This window comes from Nuphar pumila, chromosome 10 (assembly GCF_984573655.1).
Source record: "Nuphar pumila chromosome 10, dmNupPumi1.hap1.1, whole genome shotgun sequence".
NCBI classification, from domain to species: Eukaryota; Viridiplantae; Streptophyta; class Magnoliopsida; order Nymphaeales; family Nymphaeaceae; genus Nuphar; species Nuphar pumila.
In genome coordinates, this window is record NC_143258.1 from 5,215,981 (window position 1) to 5,237,653 (window position 21,673).

Genomic DNA, 21,673 nt, shown 5'->3' on the forward strand with positions numbered 1-21,673 from the left:
GTACCAGAGCCCGTTCTCGTGCTGGGGAAGGGACTCCGGAGTCGGTGTCGAAAGACACGCCGACAGGCTGCGATTTGTGAGCAAGACATCGTGGCGCCTTATCAACACTTGCGCAACACCAAAGGCAAGGCAGTTGCCGAAGCTGAGGAGATGGGTTCACCTCGGGGCCAAGAAGAGTTGGCTGCAACTGTTAACAAGCTGGTGGAAGATGTGACTTCGCATGATGAAGCGATTTCACGCGCATGTGAATCATTCAATGGATTGAATGATGTGGTGGCGAGCCAGAAGGAGCAGGTGAACTTACTAATGGGGCAGGTCACTTCGTTAACGACTACAGTGACCGATCTTGAGTTGAGGAACCGTACGTTGCAGCGGACGGTGACCCTGAATGGCGGAAATGGTGAGAGACCATCAAGGATTGATGTACCTAGACCCGCAAAATTCAATGGTTCTCGCGACAGCAAGGCCATTGAGAACTTCTTGTTCCAAGTAGAAGACTACTTGGATATCCAGAATGTGACCCTCGAAGATCTGAGGATCAAGGTGCAGCGGCCTTACTTGATGGTGATGCTATCGCTTGGTGGAGGCGGAAGCGCAATGACATGGAGAGGGGTCAATGTGTGATAGACACCTTTGATGACTTCAAAGTAGAGTTGCGCAACTACTTCATGCCAAGAAATGCGCAGAGACAGGCTTACCGGATAGTTCGTGAACTCAAACATACTGATTCGTTGCAAGACTATGTCAGAACGTTCCAAAAGCTTATGCTGGAGATACCTAACATGCCAGAAGACGACATGCTCAACTGATTCATTGTGGGACTTCAACCATGGGCACAGTTTGAAGTGGAAAGGAGCAACCCCCGTATCTTGGAAGATGCATATGTGGCGGCTGAGCGCTTAGTTGACACTCAGCGCAAGCCTTTCACCCCATCAACCAAAGTTGGGAAGAAGCCTGACCACGGAGGCAAGAAGGATGAGCAGCGCAATGATAAAGGTGAGGCGTCGACACGCCATCAATCCGAAAAGAAACAGAACTACACAAAGCATAACAACAGCAACAAGGGTGCGGTTGTGACATGTTGGTTCTGTGGTGATAGACATATCGCCCGACAATGCCCAAAGCGCCTTGTAAAGGACGACGGGCAAGCCAATGCTGCACAGAAAGAATGCAGCGATACTGAATGCAGCGACACTGAGACCATGCAACCGAGGATGGGCGCCATGCGATCGATCAACGCAGCCAGAAGTTGTGCAGCTAAAAACATGCAGGTCAGTAAGGAACTCATGTACGCTGAAGTTATTATGAATGAAAAGTCTACTTCAGCAATGATAGACTCCGGGGCCACACACAACTTTGTCTCGCGGGAAGAGGCAGAGCGGTTGGGCTTGAAGCATGGGCCAAAGCAGAGGACCATTAAAACGGTAAACTCTGAGGCCAAGCCCATCCTTGGTGAAGCAAGGGATGTGGCAATTCAAGTGGGAAGTTGGGTCGGTAAAGCCAACTTCTCTGTGGTGCCCCTGGACGATTTCAAGATGATTTTGGGTATGGAGTTTCTGTGAAGCCAGAATGTTATGATGTTGCCAAAATTCAACACGCTGACGATCATGGAGTCAGACCTGTCCCACACAGTGCAGTGCCTTACGCAGAAAGGCAAGTCTTCAGTGTTGTCGACAATGCAACAAAAGAAGGGTGTCAAGCATGGGGAGCAGACATTCTTAGTGGCAGTGCGCGCAAAGGAAGGGAAGGTGGAAGCAGCAGTGCCACCGACCCTAGCCCCACTGTTGGAGGAGTTTCGGGGGGTGATGCCCCCGGAATTGCCAAAGCGTCTTCCGCCAAGACGCGAGGTCGACCACAAGATTGAGTTGACCCCAGGAGCGAAGCCTCCTGCTATGGTTCCATACCGTATGGGGCCAGCTGAGCTGAAGGAACTGCGCAGGCAGTTAGATGAGATGTTGGACGCAGGCATTGTTCGTCCATCAAAAGCCCCATTTGGTGCCCCGGTCCTTTTTCAGATGAAACATGATGGCTCTAAACGGTTATGTGTGGATTACCGTGCCTTGAACAAGGTCACGGTGAAGAACAAGTACCCATTGCCATTGATAGCAGACTTGTTCGATCAGCTAGGCAGTACCCGTATCTTTTCCAAGCTAGATCTGTGATCGGGTTACTGGCAGGTGAGGATTGCCGAAGGTGATGAGCCGAAAACAACTTGCGTCACTCGCTATGGTGCTTACGAATTTCTAGTAATGTCATTCGGGTTGACAAATGCTCCAGCCACTTTCACGACTTTAATGAACCAGATCTTCTACCCTTAGACAAGTTTGTGGTAGTCTACCTGGATGATATCGTGATCTACAGCAGCAACATGGAGGAACATGTCGGGCACTTGCGAACAGTGTTTCAGGTGCTGAAGGATAATGACCTCTATGTCAAACGAGAGAAGTGTCTCTTTGGGCAGGAGGAGATCAGCTTCCTTGGCCACGTTGTGGGGCATGGTGTGCTGCGTATGGATGGGCAGAAGATAAGGGCCATCCAGGAATGGGTTCCGCCAAGCAAAGTGCCAGAATTGCGGTCATTCCTTGGTTTGGCAAACTATTATCGGCGTTTCATCGAAGGTTATTCCTTCATTGCTGCGCCCCTCACGGATTTGTTAAAGAAGAATCGGGTATGGCTCTGGACAGGAGCGTGCCAAGATGCCTTTGATGGCTTGAAGAAAGCCTTAGTGAAAGAGCTAGTACTGCGACTGCCTGATCATTCGAGACCCTTCGAAGTCCAAACTGATGCCTCAGACTTTGCCATTGGCGGAGTTATTATACAAGATGGTCATCTGATCGCATATGAGAGTCGTAAGCTGAAGGATGCAGAGAGGCGTTACACAGTGCACGAACGTGAGATGACCGCCATTGTGTATTGCCTCAGGACCTGGCGGCACTACCTTTTGGGTGCCGAGTTCGTCGTCAAGACGGACAATGTGGCCACGAGCTATTTTCAGACACAAAAGAAGTTGACGCCTAAACAAGCTCGATGGCAGATGTTTTTGGCTGAGTTCGACTTTGCCTTGGAGTACAAGGTTGAAAAGACCAATGTTGTGGCGGATGCCCTGAGCCGTAGGGCTGAACTGGCAGCTGCGCGTGCGGAGTCTTCTGAAGTGCATTTGGAGGGTGCATTGCTGAGCCGCATCCGCGAGGGTACGCAGCAGGATCCGACCGCACAACACCTTGTTTCTCTGGCGCAGGCAGGGAAGACTCGGCGATTTTGGCTACAAGATGGCCTCCTCGTAACAAAAGGGGGACGCATCTTTGTACCACGGTGGGGAAGCCTTCACCGAGAGTTACTCAAGGAGTGCCATGATACACTATGGGCCGGCCATCCTGGTCAGGAGCGGACCTTAGCACTCCTTGAGCGCGGCTACTATTGGCCGCAGATGAGAGACGACGTTGAGGGGTATGTGCGGACATGCCTCATCTGCCAGCAAGATAAGGGGACAAACCAGAAGGTTGTCGGTCTCCTTGAGCCTCTACCAATTCCGGAACGTCCTTGGGATAGCATCTCCATGGACTTTATTGTTAGTCTGCCAAAGGTAGAGGGCCTCAGTTCTATTTTGGTTGTGGTGGATCGTTTCTCAAAGTATGCTACCTTCATCCCAGCTTCTAAGGAGTGCCCTGCAGAGAAGAATGCAGAGTTGTTCGTAAAGCATGTGGTGAAGCACTGGGGCATACCAAAGAGCATTGTGAGTGATCGTGATGCTCGCTTCACGGGCAAGTTCTGGCGTGAAGTATTTCGGCTACTTGGCTCTGAGTTGTTGTTTTCAACTAGCTTCCATCCGCAGACAGAGCGTATCAACGGGATCCTGGAGCAGTACCTTAGGCACTTTGTTAGTGCCAATCAGAAAAATTGGGTGAAGCTCCTTGATGTGGCACAGTTTTGTTATAATCTGCAGAAGAGCGAGTCTTCAGGCCACAGTCCGTTCGAGATAGCCACGGGGCAGCAGCCACTGACCCCGCACACTCTTGCCACACAGGAAAAGGGAAGGCTGTCATTCGCCTATCAGTTTGTTCGCGACTGGCACGAGCAAAATGAGTTAGCGAAGGCATTCTTACACAAAGCGGCAAAGAGAATGAAGAAGTGGGCACCGTCGGCCCGCAGGGTTCCAAGTTGGGGACCACGTGTTGGTGAAGTTATATCCTGGTCGCACAGGCATCTTCCGCGGGCGGCACCGCGGACTACTCAGAAAGTATGAGGGACCCTTTACCATCACAAAGAAGGTGGGCAAGCTGGCATACAAGCTGGAGTTGCCCCCAGACTTCAAGGTGCACCCGGTGTTCCACGTGTGCAACCTCAAGCAGTTCCATCCAGATGATGGAGACCCGGAACGCAATGTGCCGCAACGCGCTCCCATCATGCAGAGGGCCCCGGCAGCACAACGGGCCGAGAAGCACCTCAGTCAGATCCTTCGCCACAAGGTCAACTACTTGGGGCAAGCGAAGAAATACTTGGTGCAGTGGGAGGAAACAGCGGAACCAACGTGGGAGCCTGCATTTCGAATGAACAGCCGCTACCCGGCTGAAGTCAAGGCTTACCACAAAACAGATGGCGCCGAGGACGGCGCATGATTTGAAGGGGGGAGCATGTTCCCTTGCGACTTACAGTGTACAGTTGCGCTTAGAGTCTGTTTTGCTTTTGTTGAGTCTGATGTAAGCTGCCCGGTTCAGGTGAATCAATACCCCGAAGGGGCAGCCCGTATACTTGAACTGTAATAGCCTGCGGGCAAAATTGTGAATGAAGTAAATGCGTTGAGCTTTCTTTTGTTCACCCTCGTTGTGATCGCTTCTTGTGATTGCAATTTCTCTCCCTCTATTCTCTCTTGCTCTCTTGCACTCTGATTACAAGCTTCCGCGACCGGCAAGCGAGCTGACGAGTAGGCTTGCGGCGATAAGGAAGGACCGTCGCGCCGCGCTGGCCCATTGAAGGAAATAGGCCCGTGACATTGAGCATGATTTGAAAAAATCAATCTTGCAGTCAAAAGTCTTGGGTTTAGACCATGGTTGCCAGTTGAGGAAGCGGGAGCGGGAAGCGATACGGGAAGCGGGAGCGGGAAGCGAGGCACTTTCAAAATTTTAGGAAGCGGGGAAGCGTGGGACCACTTAGGAGCGATTCGGGAAGTGTCTCGGAAGCGACCTAGGAAGCGTCTCGGAAGCGACATAGGAAGCGTCTCGGAAGCGAGGGGGAAGCGAAAAAAATAAAAATAAAAAATAAAAAATACAAAAAAATTGAAAAAAACAGGGGAAGCGTGGGGAAGCGAGGGGGAAGCGAGGGGGAAGCGTGGGGGAAGCGAGGGGGAAGCGCGCTTCCCATTAAAGGGAAGCGCGTCCCCCATTAAAGGGAAACGTGTCCCCCATTAAAGGGAAGCGCGCTTCCCAAAAAAGGGGGACGCTTCCCCCCACGCTTCGGAAGCGCGACGTTCCGCGCTTCCGAAGCGCGCTTCGGGGAAGCGCGCTTCCGAAGCGCGCTTCCCCTTTTAGCTAGGCGCTTCCGGTAACCCTGGTTTAGACAAAGCTTCCATGATCCTGCATTATTTGTATTGATGTCTAATTCTAGCTATTGACTGTCGTCACTCTATGTGGATGACATGATTGTTACAAGTGATAATACCAATGTTATTGAAAATGTGGAGGAGACTAGCTGAGACATTTGAAATAAAGTATATCGAAAGACTAAAATATTTTTTAGGACTTGAAGTGGCACACTAAAGGAGGAGCTATCTCCTAACTCAGCATAAGTATGCAGTTGCTTTGATAGTTAAGTTTAGACTGGTAGATGATTGTAAGTGTGTGGATACTCCCATAAAAGTAAATGCAAAGTTAAAACATGATGATGAGGACGAGAGTTAGAAGATCCTACAATATATAGACAACTGGTGGGAAGCTTGATCTACTTGACCATTTCCATACCACACAACAGTTATGCAGTTCATATAGTAAGTTAATTCATGAGTGCACCCCGATCAGTGCACTTGGCAGCTATTCTTAGGATTGTTTGGTATATACGAGACACCATGCATCATGGATTATTTTTCTCTGCCTCATCAAAGTTAGAGTTGAGAGCATTCTGTGATTCAGATTTTGGTGGGTCATCCAAGGACAGATATTCTACTTCAGGGTTTTGTATTTTCTTGGGTGATTCATTGATATCATGAAAGAGTAAAATGCAGCAAAGGATGACTCTCGCAACTACAGAAGCTAAGTATAATTATCTATGGCTCAAACTACAACTGAAATAATTTGCATTTGATGGTTGCTTGAGGATATGGAGTCAAATTATCTAGAGGAACCATGTTATATTGTGATAATCAGAGTGCCATCCATATTACCAAGAATCCAAAATTTCACAGTGTACGAAGCACATCGAGATTGATTGTCATTTTACTAGAAGGGCATATTTGGATGGCATCATTTCTTTAGCTTATATTGGGACTGCCCAGCAGATCACAAACTTCTTTAAGAAGAGCTTGTCCACTTCTTTTTTCAGGAAATTTCTCACCAAACTTGTGATGATTATATTTACATCACCCTGAGTTTAAGGGAGAGTGTTAAAGGTGCAATGCAATATAGAATGTTTGTATTTATAGTAGGTCAAAGTCATATAGTTAACTCTGTCCTGTTTTAGTTACTTAATGACTTGTGGTATTAATTATATGTTGTAAGGGTATTTGTGTCCAAGGAATTTCGTAAAAGGGGGTCGGCCCTATATGACTGTACTCGGCCCAAATTAGAAGTAATGAAGTTTTCTTGTCTCTTTTGCTTCACTCTTCCTCTCCTATGTTTGCACATTGTGCACTATTATCATGTACAGCTACATTACCTAGACACCTATACCAGCAGCCACGTCCATGTAGCTTGCATCTCTAATGCATGACACCAACATTTCTAGACACACCAGTTTTTAGTTCATTCAATATTCTTTCCCCTTCTGAATTTGAACATACCTTCTACGATTAATTTTGTTAAATTTAATTATGCAGTATGCACATCTTAGTTACTACAGTAGCCATTTCTTCATGGTTATATATGAATTATCAAAGGTAGATTATGGAGACAATCACAAGAAAGGTTGTATGGCATCGTTACATGTATCGGTCGGGCCCAAATAACACTGTATCGTATCGTATTGTAAACGTATCATAAATTTTTAATAAAAAATTTCTAAAAACACAAGAAAAATCAGAAAAAAATAGCAAAAATTATAAAAAAATCATATCACATGAAACAATGATGAATTGTACAAAATAGAACAATAAAATCACATATGAAACATTTATGTCTCTATGAGCTGCATAAGACATCATCAAATATAAACTAATATAGAATCATAGATAATAATGCATGCATATGTCACAAGAACAATGCAAAATATTAAATATCTTGCAATTAAAATATGCCACAAGACTCATACTGTCACAAGCATAGAATTTTTCGCAAACCCGCGATGCGCCATACTGCCCAGTCTGGCCAGCTTAACAACCAAAGGTCGCGCACCAACACTTTTTCATATGTTGAATCATTTTATTGGTTCTGTGCACCACCTCGTGCACAACTGCCTAACAGAAGTTGATCAAGCGCATCTCCAAATGTATATTCTATTTGGTCCATGCACTTCGTGCATAGCCGTCCCATACCGGCTATCAATTTCAAACAGTGCATAGACTGCCTTAGCCTCACATGCCATGGAACGTATTGCGAATCCATGCGCACGCTACAACAAGACCTCGCCACTGAAGGAACAAGACCTGCAACCCCCAGTCCGAAGACCAGTTGATGATTGAACACCATAGCGAAGAGCACCACCCAGACTCGTTCGCCAACGCCTAGGCATTCACTCGCCTAGCCCCGATTCACCATACTCGGTTGGAATCACCTAAGGTGATCCCTTAGAGAATTAGCCCTAACTCACACGTATCCTCGTGCGTCCAAATGCTATGTGTGGGACACCCATCCAAGCCGAGAAGTTCTTAACCAAATCCCCAAAGGCAACATCCTTTTATCTGCTAGCACTGCTTAACTAAACAACACTTTACGTCTGTGCCGCCACACAACGATGCACTAACAACGATATCGTTGTCCATCGCGTGTCGTGCTATCACCGCACGTCACCGATCAAGCTAACGCATACTGCACGTTCCTACACTCGATGCATTTTCTACTCAGTAGAGCTCTGCACTGCACATGCCCCATTCCGAAAGCTCCGTCCAGGATATTCTCTCTCATCCAAACCATTGTCGTCCGCGACAATGTCAGTGCAAGTAAGAACACAGCCTTAACTGATATATCAGTTTTCCTTTGCACTTATCTTTGGTCTTCTTTTCTTCACCTACTCAACTTGTTCTGGTTTTCATCCGTCATCGCCACAACCTTTAGCACACCGAGTCTCATTCCTCAAAACGATCTTTCGCTCCAACATCATCGAGCATTTTTCGCTCGTGGGACCTAGTGTAGTTTCATACACAAGCAGGTTATCTTCGCCCACACGGCAAACTTGTCGTCATCACGCTCATGGTTGAAGGTGTCATTCGACCCTAGCAAGGGCAATTCCAAGCCCTTCGTGGTCTTCACAGAGAAGAGCGACCATCAACGCGTGCCGCAGGGATATCAACTCTCTTAAGGTACTAACTTGTGGTTTTCCAATGGTCCAATCTAGTCCTCAAGTGAGAAACACCTACTTGCATATCTCTCCAAAGCAGTTTTTCAAAGTGTCTTCCTGAGTATTCGTCTTCGTCCATACAAGGGGAAACATGGTCCAACGTTGTAACTCTCATTTGGAACTAGCACGCTGCAACTCTCATCCGAAGCCAGCAAAATATTCCTGCAAAAACCAAACCAACAAGCCATGAACAATAACTTTTTCGCACACACAATCACAAAGGAACTATCATAGACACTCCGCTAACCGACAAACTTAGGAGAGAACGTAGAAGTTTAATTAAGTCTCCCATACTTAAAGGTACAAATCCATCCAGCCAAATCCAATGTGCATTTTCTACATGCATAAGGCAAATGCCACGCTCCATCTGTGAACTTAACGTACAACTCGTAAAAAAATTTGACTTATTTACGTTCTCTTAGCCAACTAAAAAACAATCTTACACTTCTGCTTACCATCAACAAGATGACCCATACCACCCTGCCAACAACTTGCTTTTGCGCTCGGTTAACTACATTTCAGATGAGCAAATTCTCGTAAACAGGACAAACCATCATTGTCCCCTTCAGTGTCACACTCACTGAACAACAAGGTCACCGTGAATCTTTCTGCTCTGATGCCAATTTGTCACGGGCATAAAAATTTTCACAAACGCGCGACGCGCCAGTCTGACTAACCTAACGGCCAAAGGCCGCGTACCAACACTTTTCTATGTGCTGAATCATTTCATTAGTCTTGCGCACCCCTCATGCGCAGCTGCCTAACGGAAGCTAATCAAGTGCATCTCCAAATATGTATTCTACTTGGTCCATGTACTTCGTGCATAGCCGTCCAATACCGGCTATCACTTCCAAACAATGCATAGATTGTCTTAGCCTCGTGTGCTATGGAGCGTATTGCGACTCCATGCGCATGCTATAGCAAAACCTCACCACTGAAAGAACAAGACCTTGTGGCCTCCGATCTGAAAACCAGTTGATGATTGAACACCATAGCGAAAAGCATCACCCAGACTCGTTTGTCGGCGCTTAGGAATTCAATCGCCTAACCCCGAGTCATCATACTCGGTTGGAATCACCTAAGGTGATCCCTGGGGGAATTAGCTCTAACCCATACACACCCCGTGCATCCAAACGCTATGCGTGGGTCACTCATCAAAGTCGAGAGGTCCTTAACCAAATCTCCAAAAGCAACATCCTCTAATCTGTTGGCACTGCTTAACTAAAAAATGTTTCACGTCTGTGCCACCACACAACGATGCACTAACGACGATATTGTTGCATATCTAGTGTCGTGCTATCACCACACGTCACTGATCAAGCCAACACATACCGTGCATTCCTATACTTAATCCATTTTCTACTCAGTAGAGCTCTGCACTGCACATGCCCCATTCTGAAGGCTCAGTCTGAGACACATACTTTCATACTACATAAACAAAAATATTATGGCAATAGTTATACTCGATTTTTAATCACTTTTTACTCATTACTTGAGTGCCTCATTGCCATGCCAGATCATCTTATGCCATCTTTGTTGGAGTGTGGAGCCTAATTTCTACCTTGATATAAATCTTTATTTTGCAGATCCATAATAAAGATTTTTTGGAGAGTATCTTTGTAATTTTACTCATAATAAAGATTTTTTACCTTAACCCATTTTCTTGAGTGAAAAAATGGTGAAAATGCATTTTTTTTACCTTAACCCACTTCTTTGGGTGAAAATGCACTTCTAATGGCCTCTAGATAAATGAAGAAGTTGGCCCTCAAAAGGTATTTAAAACCCAAAATAAAAAAATTAACTTTCAGCCTTTTTAAAATGCACCAAAGATGTATCATACGATACACCCTATATTGTACAATACGGCACAATATAGGGGTGTATAGTATAATACACCCGATACAGGTATGATACACACTCCTATCATATCCTATCGCAAAACCCAAAAGTAACGATACTTACAACAATGAATTCACAAGTATTTCATTGGTTGTGGGTCCCACATATACAGGTTGTAAGCCTAGATGTGTCAAAAACCAATATACACATATGTGCCTAACAAAGATGTACATGTAAGGAAATAGGCGGAAGTGTAACCCTAGAATACACAAGCATTCACAAAGTCCCATAATGGATAAGCACTATGGCATTCAAACAAGAAGTCCACAAAGAAACAATATGAAAGCCTAAAAAGGCTACACAAGCATGAAAAATAATGGAATATTTATTGGATTGAGCCTTGAAAGGCATGCAAATACAAGGGGGATAACCCCATATTTATACAAGAGAGAGGACCCAAGAAGGGGCTCCCATATAGGCATTCGAGCCCCTTCAACGGTCATATTTATGACCGTTGGAGGGGCCCCACGTCTATATGGTGGGCCCGTCAATGCCTAAAAGACAAAAAAGAATAAAAAGAAAAAGAAAAATAAAGAATACAAAAAAGAAATAAAACATATTAAAAAATGAATATGTGAGAAATGGTGAAAAGACTATTCTACCCCTATCGGGTATTACAAATGAATTACATATATATATATATATATATATATATATATATATATACATTTTTAACACTCCCCCTCTAACTTGACAGGAAAAGTTATCCCGAAAGTTTGCAAATACAAAAAAAAAATCTCGGGAAGGAATCCAAGTCTTTAAGGGAAATATCCATCTTTATGGCATCTCAGAAAATTCTTGCAAATATAAGTCTTCAAAACACCTTTATTGGTGATCATCCCCAAGCACCTTCATTGGCTATCTCCATGATGTATCGAAGGTATCACATCTTAAAGATCCTGCATAAAAAGAACAAAGTAAAAGAAAACTCCAAGTACACAAGAAAAATATTCTAACCCAAGAGTTGCAAAATTTTAAACAACAATATATTATAAAGCAAGAATAAAATGGTTTAAACAAAATAGTAATAACTTTTCGAATCATTAGATATTAAGAAAGACAAGAGGAGCATCCCTCAAAGATGAAGTTAAATCATAATCAGCTTATTTTTTCAAGCAACCATAATATTGATTATAAGAAGATTTGATTATTTAAAAGACATAAGATTCATTAAGAAGAGATAAACAATTATGCATAACAATTATCTTAAATAGAAATGGTGGTCTTCCACAAAAGCACTTGAATCTCTCAAAAAAGTGTCTATTAAAGACACTTCAAACAAGACCCATAAAAGGGTATAAATGGAAGAACACAAAATAAAATAATAATTCGTTATTCATAACAAAAATGCTTAAGAAGCATTGGTCAAGCACCATGTGAAAATGTCTTTAAAAAAAGAATCAAGTCCAAAAAATGACTTCAATGTGAAAATATCTTCAATAAGATCAAGTTCAAAGATGACTTGATTAACCCACAAGAATCACAAAGAAGCTAAGTGCACAAAGACACAATGAAACACTCACAAAGGAGTACAAATGCACAAAAGCATGAAAAGAAAGCTTTATTTAGAGAACTCAAAATCTTTAGAAAGAGCTAATTAACTTCATGCATGTGATTATGTGAACCATGCAAATACACACATATATGGATCATGTTGTTAAAGCATATTTAATGCACATGAAACAACCATGAAGAGATAACAAAAAGATGAGTTAATTAAATTTATGTGTATCACAATGTAGACAAGATAAAACATAATTCACTCACACATCATAGAGTGAGTTTAAGTCATGGTTGTCAGTCGAGAAAGCAGGAGCGGGAAGCGATACGAGAAGCGGGAGCAGGAAGCGAGGCACTTTCAAAAATTTAGGAAGCGGGAAGCGTGAAACTACTTAGAAGCGAATCATGAACCGTCTCAGAAGCGACCTAGGAAGCAAACCGAAAGCGACCTAGGAAGCGACCTAGGAAGCGAGGGAGAAGCAAAAAAAGAAGAAAAAAATAAAAAATAAAATGGAAAAAGAGGGAAGTGGGGGGGAAGCGAGGGGGAAGCGTACTTCCCAAAAAAAGGCGACGCTTTCCCACGCGTTTTGGAAGCGCGACGTTTCGCGCTTCCCCTACTGTAGGGGCGCTTTCGATAACTCTAGTTTAAGTATAGAAAACCAAATATCAATATATATATATATATATTACCAATGAAATGCATGATCTTTTATTGATAAATATGTTTCCATACAAGAAAAAAAACTAGTAAAGATTTAAAAAATTCATTAAAGAATTAAAAATCCCACATGACAAAGGGAATGATATATGCAAAAACAATTTGGGAAAGATGATAAATTTAAAAATTCTCATAAATATCAAGAGATGGTATTTTGCAAATCTCAATAATAGTTCATCCTCTACAAGCAATCACCTCATTAGACCTTTAAACCTCAAATATCAAGTGTATCAACGACTAGACCAAGAGCATAAACAAGCATGCCACTAAAGGGCTAAAGACACACGAAAGTTTGTAAAAACACTTTTTGTCTACATATAATGACACTTGAAACAAGTGTATCAATGACTAAAATAAGAGCACAAAGCCAACAAAGGGCTAAAAATTACACACGAAAGTGTGAATAAATATCTCTTGTCTACATATAGTGACACTCAAAATCAAGTGTATCAACTACTAGAGCAAGAGTACAAAGTCAACAATGAGCTAAAAATCACACATGAAGGTGTAAATAAACATCTCGTCTACATATAATGACACTTAGATAAGAGGCATAAAAAGGAAAAAACAACTGAGGTAAGAAAGCTTATAATGGAAACACATTATCAATTTTAACCATATTTCGAAACACCATGGTTTCAAAAAAAATAAATAGCCATCACATATACACATAATTAAAAGCATTTTTAATAAAATCAATGGCCAAAGAACAAATGAGTGATACAACACACTCAGAGATCACATAACTGTCAGTTAGAGTTAAACTACAAGTTGACAATCTAAAATGACATAACACGAGGTGCACATAACTCACCCCAACAAACATTTTTTATTCGATAATAATAAGGCCAAGAAGATTGATGCATTATATAAAAATTTGTGATGGACAAAAAAACAATGCCACAAGAAAGCAATAAATACTCACGAAAATCATTTTCCAAATAGGTGAGTTCATAAAGGGAACCGATTTGAAAATTCAAATCAAATATCCAATAATGATAGATGACCAATCTTAGAAAAAGTGCAATCATATGCACAACAATGTCTCATGACAACCTTTTACAGTTTTGAATAAACAAAAGACAAACAAAAACATGTAATAATACATATATAGTTTTTAGAAGAATCCTTCTACAATCCCAAAAGTAAACATAATTACTACCAATCATGAATACTTGAAACAATAAAATAATCTAATAACTCATAGTTATATAGAAGATATGAAATTATAACAAACATCATTCATAATGCAATCTATTTTGTGTGACTATGACACATTTTTAAAGAAAAATGAGTTAACATTATAAAATGCATTCAAAGCATCCAATGCAAGATTTATTTTCTATATAAAAGTCAAATAGGGATGAACACAAATATCTAAGATCATTCTCAAGCATAATCAATCGAGAATGTTTTTCAAAGAATTAGTTTTGCATAATAAGGGAAACATCTTAAAGTCAACCATTGAAATCACATAAAATATGAACATATCAATATGCAAAAATATCCACGATATTACCAAAGAGTTAAGGAAAACATGATGACATAAGATGTACATAATACAAGTTTCTAAAAATTTTAAGGAACTCATAAAATTTATATAATATATATACCTAAAAGTCATATTTTTAACATATGCCTAGAATTATCAATAATCACTAAGATAAACACCAAATGCATACAACAAAGGAATTAGCCATATGAAAAGCACAATATTTAAGATTTTAAAGGAAAATCATTTATTCTTGTAAAATATAATTTTTATGACAATATGCATAATTAAAAAAAATATTTTATGGAAATATGCTTACGCATAAGATTTAATAATTACTTTTAAAAAAACCTATTCATTTTTAACATATTTAGCAAGAGGCTACTATTTTTCAAATGCATACCGTAAAGAAACACTTATATGTATAATTTTTCAAAGGCTACTATTTAAAGTAGAGAATCCAAAGAAAATAACAAAAGAAATATATATATATATAATGATAACAAAAATAAGTCTTTTCTCATGCATAATGCATGAGATAAATAATTCAAAAAACACTCAAAAAATATGATATACATACCGGGTAAGTACTTTCCTTGAATCCAAGCCACACAACTTTGAGTGGCACGATTTTTGAGACGACCATCGTGATGACGCAACATACAAGCTATTCTCCTAGAGACCAATCTCTTATACCATGTAAGGAAATATGCGGAAGTGTAACCCAAGAATGCACAAGCATTCACAAAGTCCAATAATGGACAAGCACTACGGCATTCAAACAAGAAGTCCACAAAGAGACAATATGAAAGCCTAAAAAGGCTACACAAGCATGAAAAACAATGGAATATTTATTGGATTGAGCCTTAAAAGGCATGCAAATACAAGGGGGATAACCCCATATTTATACAAGAGAGAGGACCCAAGGAGGGGCTCCCATATAGGCGTTGGAGCCCCTCCAACGATCATATTTATGACCGTTGGAGGGGCCCAACGTCTATATGGTGGGCCCCTTAATGCCTAAAAGACAAAAGAGAATAAAAAGAAAAGAAAAATAAAGAATACAAAAAAGAAATAAAACATATTAAAAAATGAATATGTGAGAAATGGTGAAAAGACTATTTTACCCCTATGGGGTATTATAAATGAATTACATATTTATATATATAGATATATATACACATATGTATATACATTTTTAACATTACAATGCTAACCATCATCATTTAAATGGCAACAACAATATAGACTCCTGATTTTAGGTGCCCAACATACAAGAAGCTTTATAATTGAACTGATCCTACCCTAGTGTAACGAGATCTCTCAAAGCTATCAACTGCAACCTACGTCACATAGGCGCGGGTGTAGATACGGGTGCGGATGCGGATGAGGATGCAGCGATGCGGCACTTTAAAAAAACTTGGGTGTGGGGATGTGGGGAGGGTATATATGTATGTATGTATATATATATATATATATATATATATATATATATTTTAACAGTTTTAAGTTAATACTAATGAAATAAAAACAATTATCATATCATCAATTCATCATGTATAAATTCATGCAATAAATCAAATTAATAATCTACAATTGCTATTCCTCGTTAATAAAAAGTAACACCACACTAGTGCGGAGGTGCATATATATATAAATATATGGATGTATGTGCACGGGTATGTGTGTGCATTTATGTATTTATATATAATATAAATAAAACTGAAATTTGTTAGGGTTAACTGAATCTACTTTTGGATAAAAATGGACCTCAATGTGGTTGACTTCACCTGACACAAAGGAAGTTGTGTCCAAGTGTCGCACCTGCATGGGTGCGGGTGCGGGTGTGGGTGCGGGTGCGGTGCCTTGTTAGAAGAGTCCATGTTACATAGACTGCAACCTACTACCCTCTTGACTATGGCAATGACATCTTTATGTTGCAATGCAATAAATAAAATGAATGTAGATCTTGGCCATATCATCATCATGATGTACCAAATCATATCACGTACCACCACACCAATTCTTACCGTCACCACTACCAACATTATCATCATCATACATGACTGCCACCATTATGATCAGCAAAGGAACTTTCTTTATCTAACTTTAAGAGTACATAGATTCTATAATGGGTGAATGAATAAATAGAACCAAACAAAGATGCAAAATTCCCTCTGAAGAGATAAAAACACATTGCCCAGTTATTGAGATATAAAGATAGAAACACAGCACATTGCGTTCTATTCTTTAAAATATCTCATTATATACTTTATAGAAAAGAAGTTTGAGATTTAACCTAATTATGCTAATGATGGGCGAATTAGAATCAATGCTACACTTATGGGTTCTACATCTAACAAACAGGGACTTAGCTTGAGATCCCATGCCTGCTTGGAGAAAACAACAATGGACCTGGAATGATGAACAAGTCATCCTCTTCATGTGAGATGGGTCTGAAAATGTCATAGAACCATTGACAACCCATGAAAAAAGAAACTTCTAAGCAACGTTTAAAAACTCGCCGAGTCAACTCGGCTGACTCGGCTCGGCTCGGCCCTCCAGCGAGTCAACCCGGCTAGGCATACTCGGATTGCCAAGACTCGGGCTTGACTCGGGCCGGACTCGGGATGACTCGGGATGACTCGGGATGACTCGGGATGACTCGGCCGAGTCACGAGTCATGGCGTACTCGGGCGAGTTCTGCCACCTCTGCCTTGACAGAACTCGCTGGAAAGATCGCTCTGACTCGGGCGACTCGGACCGAGTCACGAGTCACTGAAGACCCGCTGGTTTAGTGAAAATGGCAATTTTGAAATTAAAAAAACTTTACCTTTTAACGAAAAAACTTAAAGGACTTTAGGGTTTTCGACTCTTCAGTTTTCAAGCACAGTCTTGACTGAAGAGAGGAGAAGCCGAGAAGGTCTTCGACTCTTCAGTTTTCAGCCATCCGACGATAGCTCTGGCATGAACAGCGACGCCGGCAAGGATTTTCTGGCGTGAACAGTAACAACGACGCCGTGCGTTTTTCCGGCACGATTTTCCGGCGAGATTTGTGAAGGTATGTATCATTTTTTTTTTTTGGGAACGAAGCAATCTCATCGATTAAATACATTAAGGCGTCGTTGCTAATCCGACGCATCTTCTCCAGCAAAAACAGTGTGTTGCCGCGCGATATTCTGGCGAGATTTTCGGGCATGATTTTCCGACGAGATTTGTGAAGGTATGCATCGTTATTTTTTTGGGAACGAAGCAAACACATCGACGGTGAAGTGTGAACAGTAAGGCGTCATTGCAAATCCGACGCATCTTCTCCAGCAAAAACAGTGTGTCGCGCGATATTCCGGAGAGATTTTCCGGCGAGTGCAGATTTTCCGGCGAGTTTTTTCGGAGAGATTTGTGAAGGTATGTATGTTGTATGCACACTGAGGAGAAGCGAGGCGTTGAGTCTTATGTTGTGAGACAGTACCTGAGGCGTACGCCTCTGTACATGAGGCGTACGCCTCTGTACCATGCATTACATGGTGAGTTGCACAACATTCCTCTAAGTTTTCATTTTCGCATGTCATTTCTGTTGCTTTGTATTTTCATTTTTATCCGCATTTTCCCTGCATTAATTGCTTTCTGTTTAATCTCATTGTTGAATCATTTGTTCATCCTGTATTAGAGCAGTTTCTCATATCTGCAAATTTTTTTTACCTGCATTTCAAATTTGGTGGTTTTTTTTTTATTTCAGTTCATTATTTGTCGTATGTTCATTTCTGTGTATCATTAGTCTCAATCTCATTGCATTTGTTGTTTTAGTTTCGGTAATTTCATATTTTTGTTTTTTTTTATTTGCAGTTTGTTTTCCAGAATTTCTGTTAGTTTTCATTTTACTAAGTTTATTTTTTTGTTTTGTTATTTTACTGAGTTTTGCTCTTCATTTTGCTAAGTATCATTTTTTTTATTTTACTGAACTTCCTGTCTTTCATTACATGCATTGTATGTTTTTCAATACATTTCAATTTCTGTTTTGTTAATTCTTTGTTTTGTTTTTACTGATTTTTCTGTTTTTTAATTTCCTATGCGTTAATTTCTTGAATTTCCTGTATTCTTCCTCCATAATTTCCTGTTTTGTTTTTTTCTCTGATCTCGCCGGAATATCATCTAAATGTCCTATGTGTAACCCTTTGTTCTTCTAGCAGTTCTTCTTGTCTATCTTAAAAGTACATGATTTTCGCAACGTGTCAGGGAAACATGGCATGACAAGGAGTCAAGGACCCTGTGTGGAATGATGGAATCATAACTTTGTACATAATCTACTAACCGTATCATTGTTTTTAACTTTTCAAATTTAACAGTTTAGATTTATCAAATCATCAAAGAAATGTCAGAAGAAGGATCTTCAAGGACTCCAACAACATTCACCAAAGGAAAGGACCCTGTGTGGGATTTTGGTTTACCACTTGATAAGAAAAAGAAGAGGGTACAATGTACTTGGTGTACAAAACAAATGAGTGGTGGCATTAATAGACTTAAGTATCATCTTGCTGGTATTAAAGGAGAGGTGGAACCATGCGACAAAGTCGAAGAATCTGTAAGAAAAAAAATTCGTAAGGATTTGGAGTCATTTAAAGAACACAAATTATATAAAAGAAATATTGTAAATGAGATTGGTTCCTTTGTTGAAGTAAATGATAATGATATGGACTTGTCAGATGAAAGTGATGAGTCTACTGAGAAAAGATATATAAAAGGAAAAAAATTGATGAATGATGCCCAAAAGCATAATCTTGATGCTTTTGTTCAAGTGAAGGCAGGGTCTCCATCAATGAAACAACTTGGAATAAAAGCAGCTTTGGATAGAAAAGCTAGAGATAGGTTATGTTCAGCTATTGCGAGATTTTTTTATCATTCAGCCATTCCTTTCAACGCAGCCAATTCTCCTTATTTTACGAAGATGATTGAAGTTTGTTCCTCAGTAGGAATGGGATTGAAGCCGCCTTCTTCATCTGAGATTTCTGGAAGATTATTACAAGAAGAAATTAAAAAAATTGATGATTATTTCAAAGAATACAAGGAGTCTTGGGCTGAAATGGGTTGTTCTATTATGGCTGATGGTTGGAAAGACGCAACACAAAGGACATTGATAAATTTTTTGGTTCATTGTCCAAGGGGTATTTACTTCTTGAAATCAGTTGATGCAACAAGTATCGTGAAGAATCGAGAAAATTTATTAAAATTATTTGATGAAGTGGTGGAAACAGTAGGTGCAGAGAATGTTGTTCAGGTATATCATTTTGTTCTTTTGTAATTTTCTATTGAACATTGCTATTTATAATTTGTCTAGTATGTTAATAATGTTTTGAAATTAAAAAATGGCAGATAATCACAGATAATGCAGCCAACTATCAAGCAGCTGGAAAGATGTTGGAGGATAGGAGGAAAACCATATTTTGGACTCCTTGTGCAGCTCATTGCATAGATCTCATGCTTGAAGATTTGTCTAAGATAAAAAGCATAGCTGAATGTGTTGAAAAAGGAAAAAGGATCACGAAGTTCATCTACAATCATACTTTTGTTTTGAACCTAATGAGGACTCAATTTTCTAATAAGAAAGAAATTCTAAGACCGGTTACTACAAGATTTGCCACTAATTTTATCATGCTTCAATCTTTGCTAGAACATCGAAGTGGTCTTAGAAAAATGATGGCATCAGATGAATGGAACAATTCTAAATATTCATCATTTGCTGAGGGGAAAGAGATGGAGGATATTATATTGAATAGTAATTTTTGGAGAGTCGTAGAATCAACTGTTAAAACTATAGAACCTCTGGTCAAAGTTTTGAGAATGGTTGATGGAGAAGAAAATCCTACAATGGGTTATCTTTATGAAGCTATGGATAGAGCCAAAGAGGCTATAAAAGAAATTCATGACAATGAGGAGAAAAAGTATAAACCTTATTGGAAAATAATTGACAATCGTTGGGAAAATCAACTTCATCACCCTCTTCATGCAGCAGCATACTATCTCAATCCCAAATACCACTATAGTCCACAATTTTCTAAGGTATGTATTTGTTTATATCTTTTTATTAATTATTTTAAATTTTGAATATGAACTTTCTTTTATCAATTATCAATTTAATGTATTTGACTATTTGCACTATTTCATGTAATTCACAAAGCATCCTGAAGTAAGGCGTGGTTTAATTAAATGTATTGAGAAGTTGGAGCCAAATATTTCAGCTAGAGTAAGAGCATGCAAGCAACTTGAGTTATTTGAAGACGCAAGTGCAGATTTTGGTACTTCTATAGCTGTTATGACTAGAGATGAGCATAAGCCAGGTGATTTATCTTTAACATTATTGTTGTGTTGTGCAAAAGAATATTTCCTTAATCAACTTTTCATTTTTGTGTGTTTTGGCTTTATGCAGCAATGTGGTGGAAATGCATGGAATATGTGCCCCCGATCTTCAAAAAATTGCTATTCGTATACTTAGTCAAACATGTTCTTCATCTGGATGTGAACGAAATTGGAGTACCTTTGATCAAATTCACACTAAGAGAAGAAATAGATTAGCTCAAAAGAAACTTAATGACTTAGTGTTTGTCCATTATAATTTACGTATGAGAGAAAAGCAATTAAAGAGAACACGTCTTGACCCAATTTCTTTGGACAATATATATTTGCAAACACCAATGGATGAATGGGTCATGCAAGAAGGAGTTTTAGATGGAGATGAGGTAAAAGTTTGTTTGATATTTTAACTTGATTAAATTTTTTTTTAATTTAGTTTTTTGTCTTTCTCTATTGCATGTTAACTCAAATGTGTCATATTTTATTGAATGAAGGATTTCTTAAGAGACTTGGAGATGGAAGTTGAAAACATTGAAGAAGCTAATCTTATTGATGATGAAGGTGGTGATGGAGTTGAAGATGAAGATGCAAGGGAAAATGCAACAACTAGTACTCCAATTCAGCCATTAATTTCTACTTCCAACTCAAGAATTGATTCAAATGAAGTTCCAAATAATAGCACTTCGCCTCTATTTGAGATTTGAGTCATTGACTCTTGACTTGAGAATTGAGATATCATATTTTGTAAAAGTGGATGAATTTTGGATGTTTGAAATTTGATTTTGTCATTGTGTTATGATCATTAACTTTATATTTATGAACTTTGTAACTTAACTTTACTTTAGGGCTTATTTCTATTGAAATATTGAATTATTGTTTTGCTTGGTTGTTCGATTTCTTGTTATTAGATGAGTAATTATAAGTTAGATATAGTTTTACTTGATCTTATTTTACTTATTAATCAATTACACTAGTAATTAAGTCATTCTACAAACTTTTATATGTTTAAATGATAATTT

General features: G+C 39.9%; 2 protein-coding genes across 2 annotated transcripts in view; one reads left to right on the top strand and one right to left on the bottom strand.

Moving 5' to 3' along the window:
• The window catches only part of LOC149823323 (histidine-containing phosphotransfer protein 2-like), a 75,223-nt gene that overhangs the window by 50,027 nt on the left and 3,523 nt on the right, over nucleotides 1-21,673 (bottom strand). The window lies entirely within an intron of this gene.
• Nucleotides 19,387-21,512, top strand: LOC149823324 (uncharacterized). Its single transcript, XM_090018897.1, has 4 exons — nucleotides 19,387-19,581; nucleotides 19,677-20,363; nucleotides 20,482-20,641; nucleotides 21,149-21,512. The coding sequence occupies exons 1-4, from the start codon at nucleotides 19,387-19,389 to the stop codon at nucleotides 21,178-21,180; spliced, it is 1,074 nt and encodes a 357-aa protein (XP_089875023.1). The 3' UTR covers nucleotides 21,181-21,512.

Coding starts and splice junctions, on each gene's coding strand:
- LOC149823324 (XM_090018897.1), top strand. CDS start 19,387: ATGGGTTGTTCTATTATGGCTGATGGTTGGAAAGACGCAACACAAAGG. Junction 20,364..20,481: donor ATAGTCCACAATTTTCTAAG/GTATGTATTTGT, acceptor TAATTCACAAAG/CATCCTGAAGTAAGGCGTGG. Junction 20,642..21,148: donor TAGAGATGAGCATAAGCCAG/GTGATTTATCTT, acceptor TATTGAATGAAG/GATTTCTTAAGAGACTTGGA.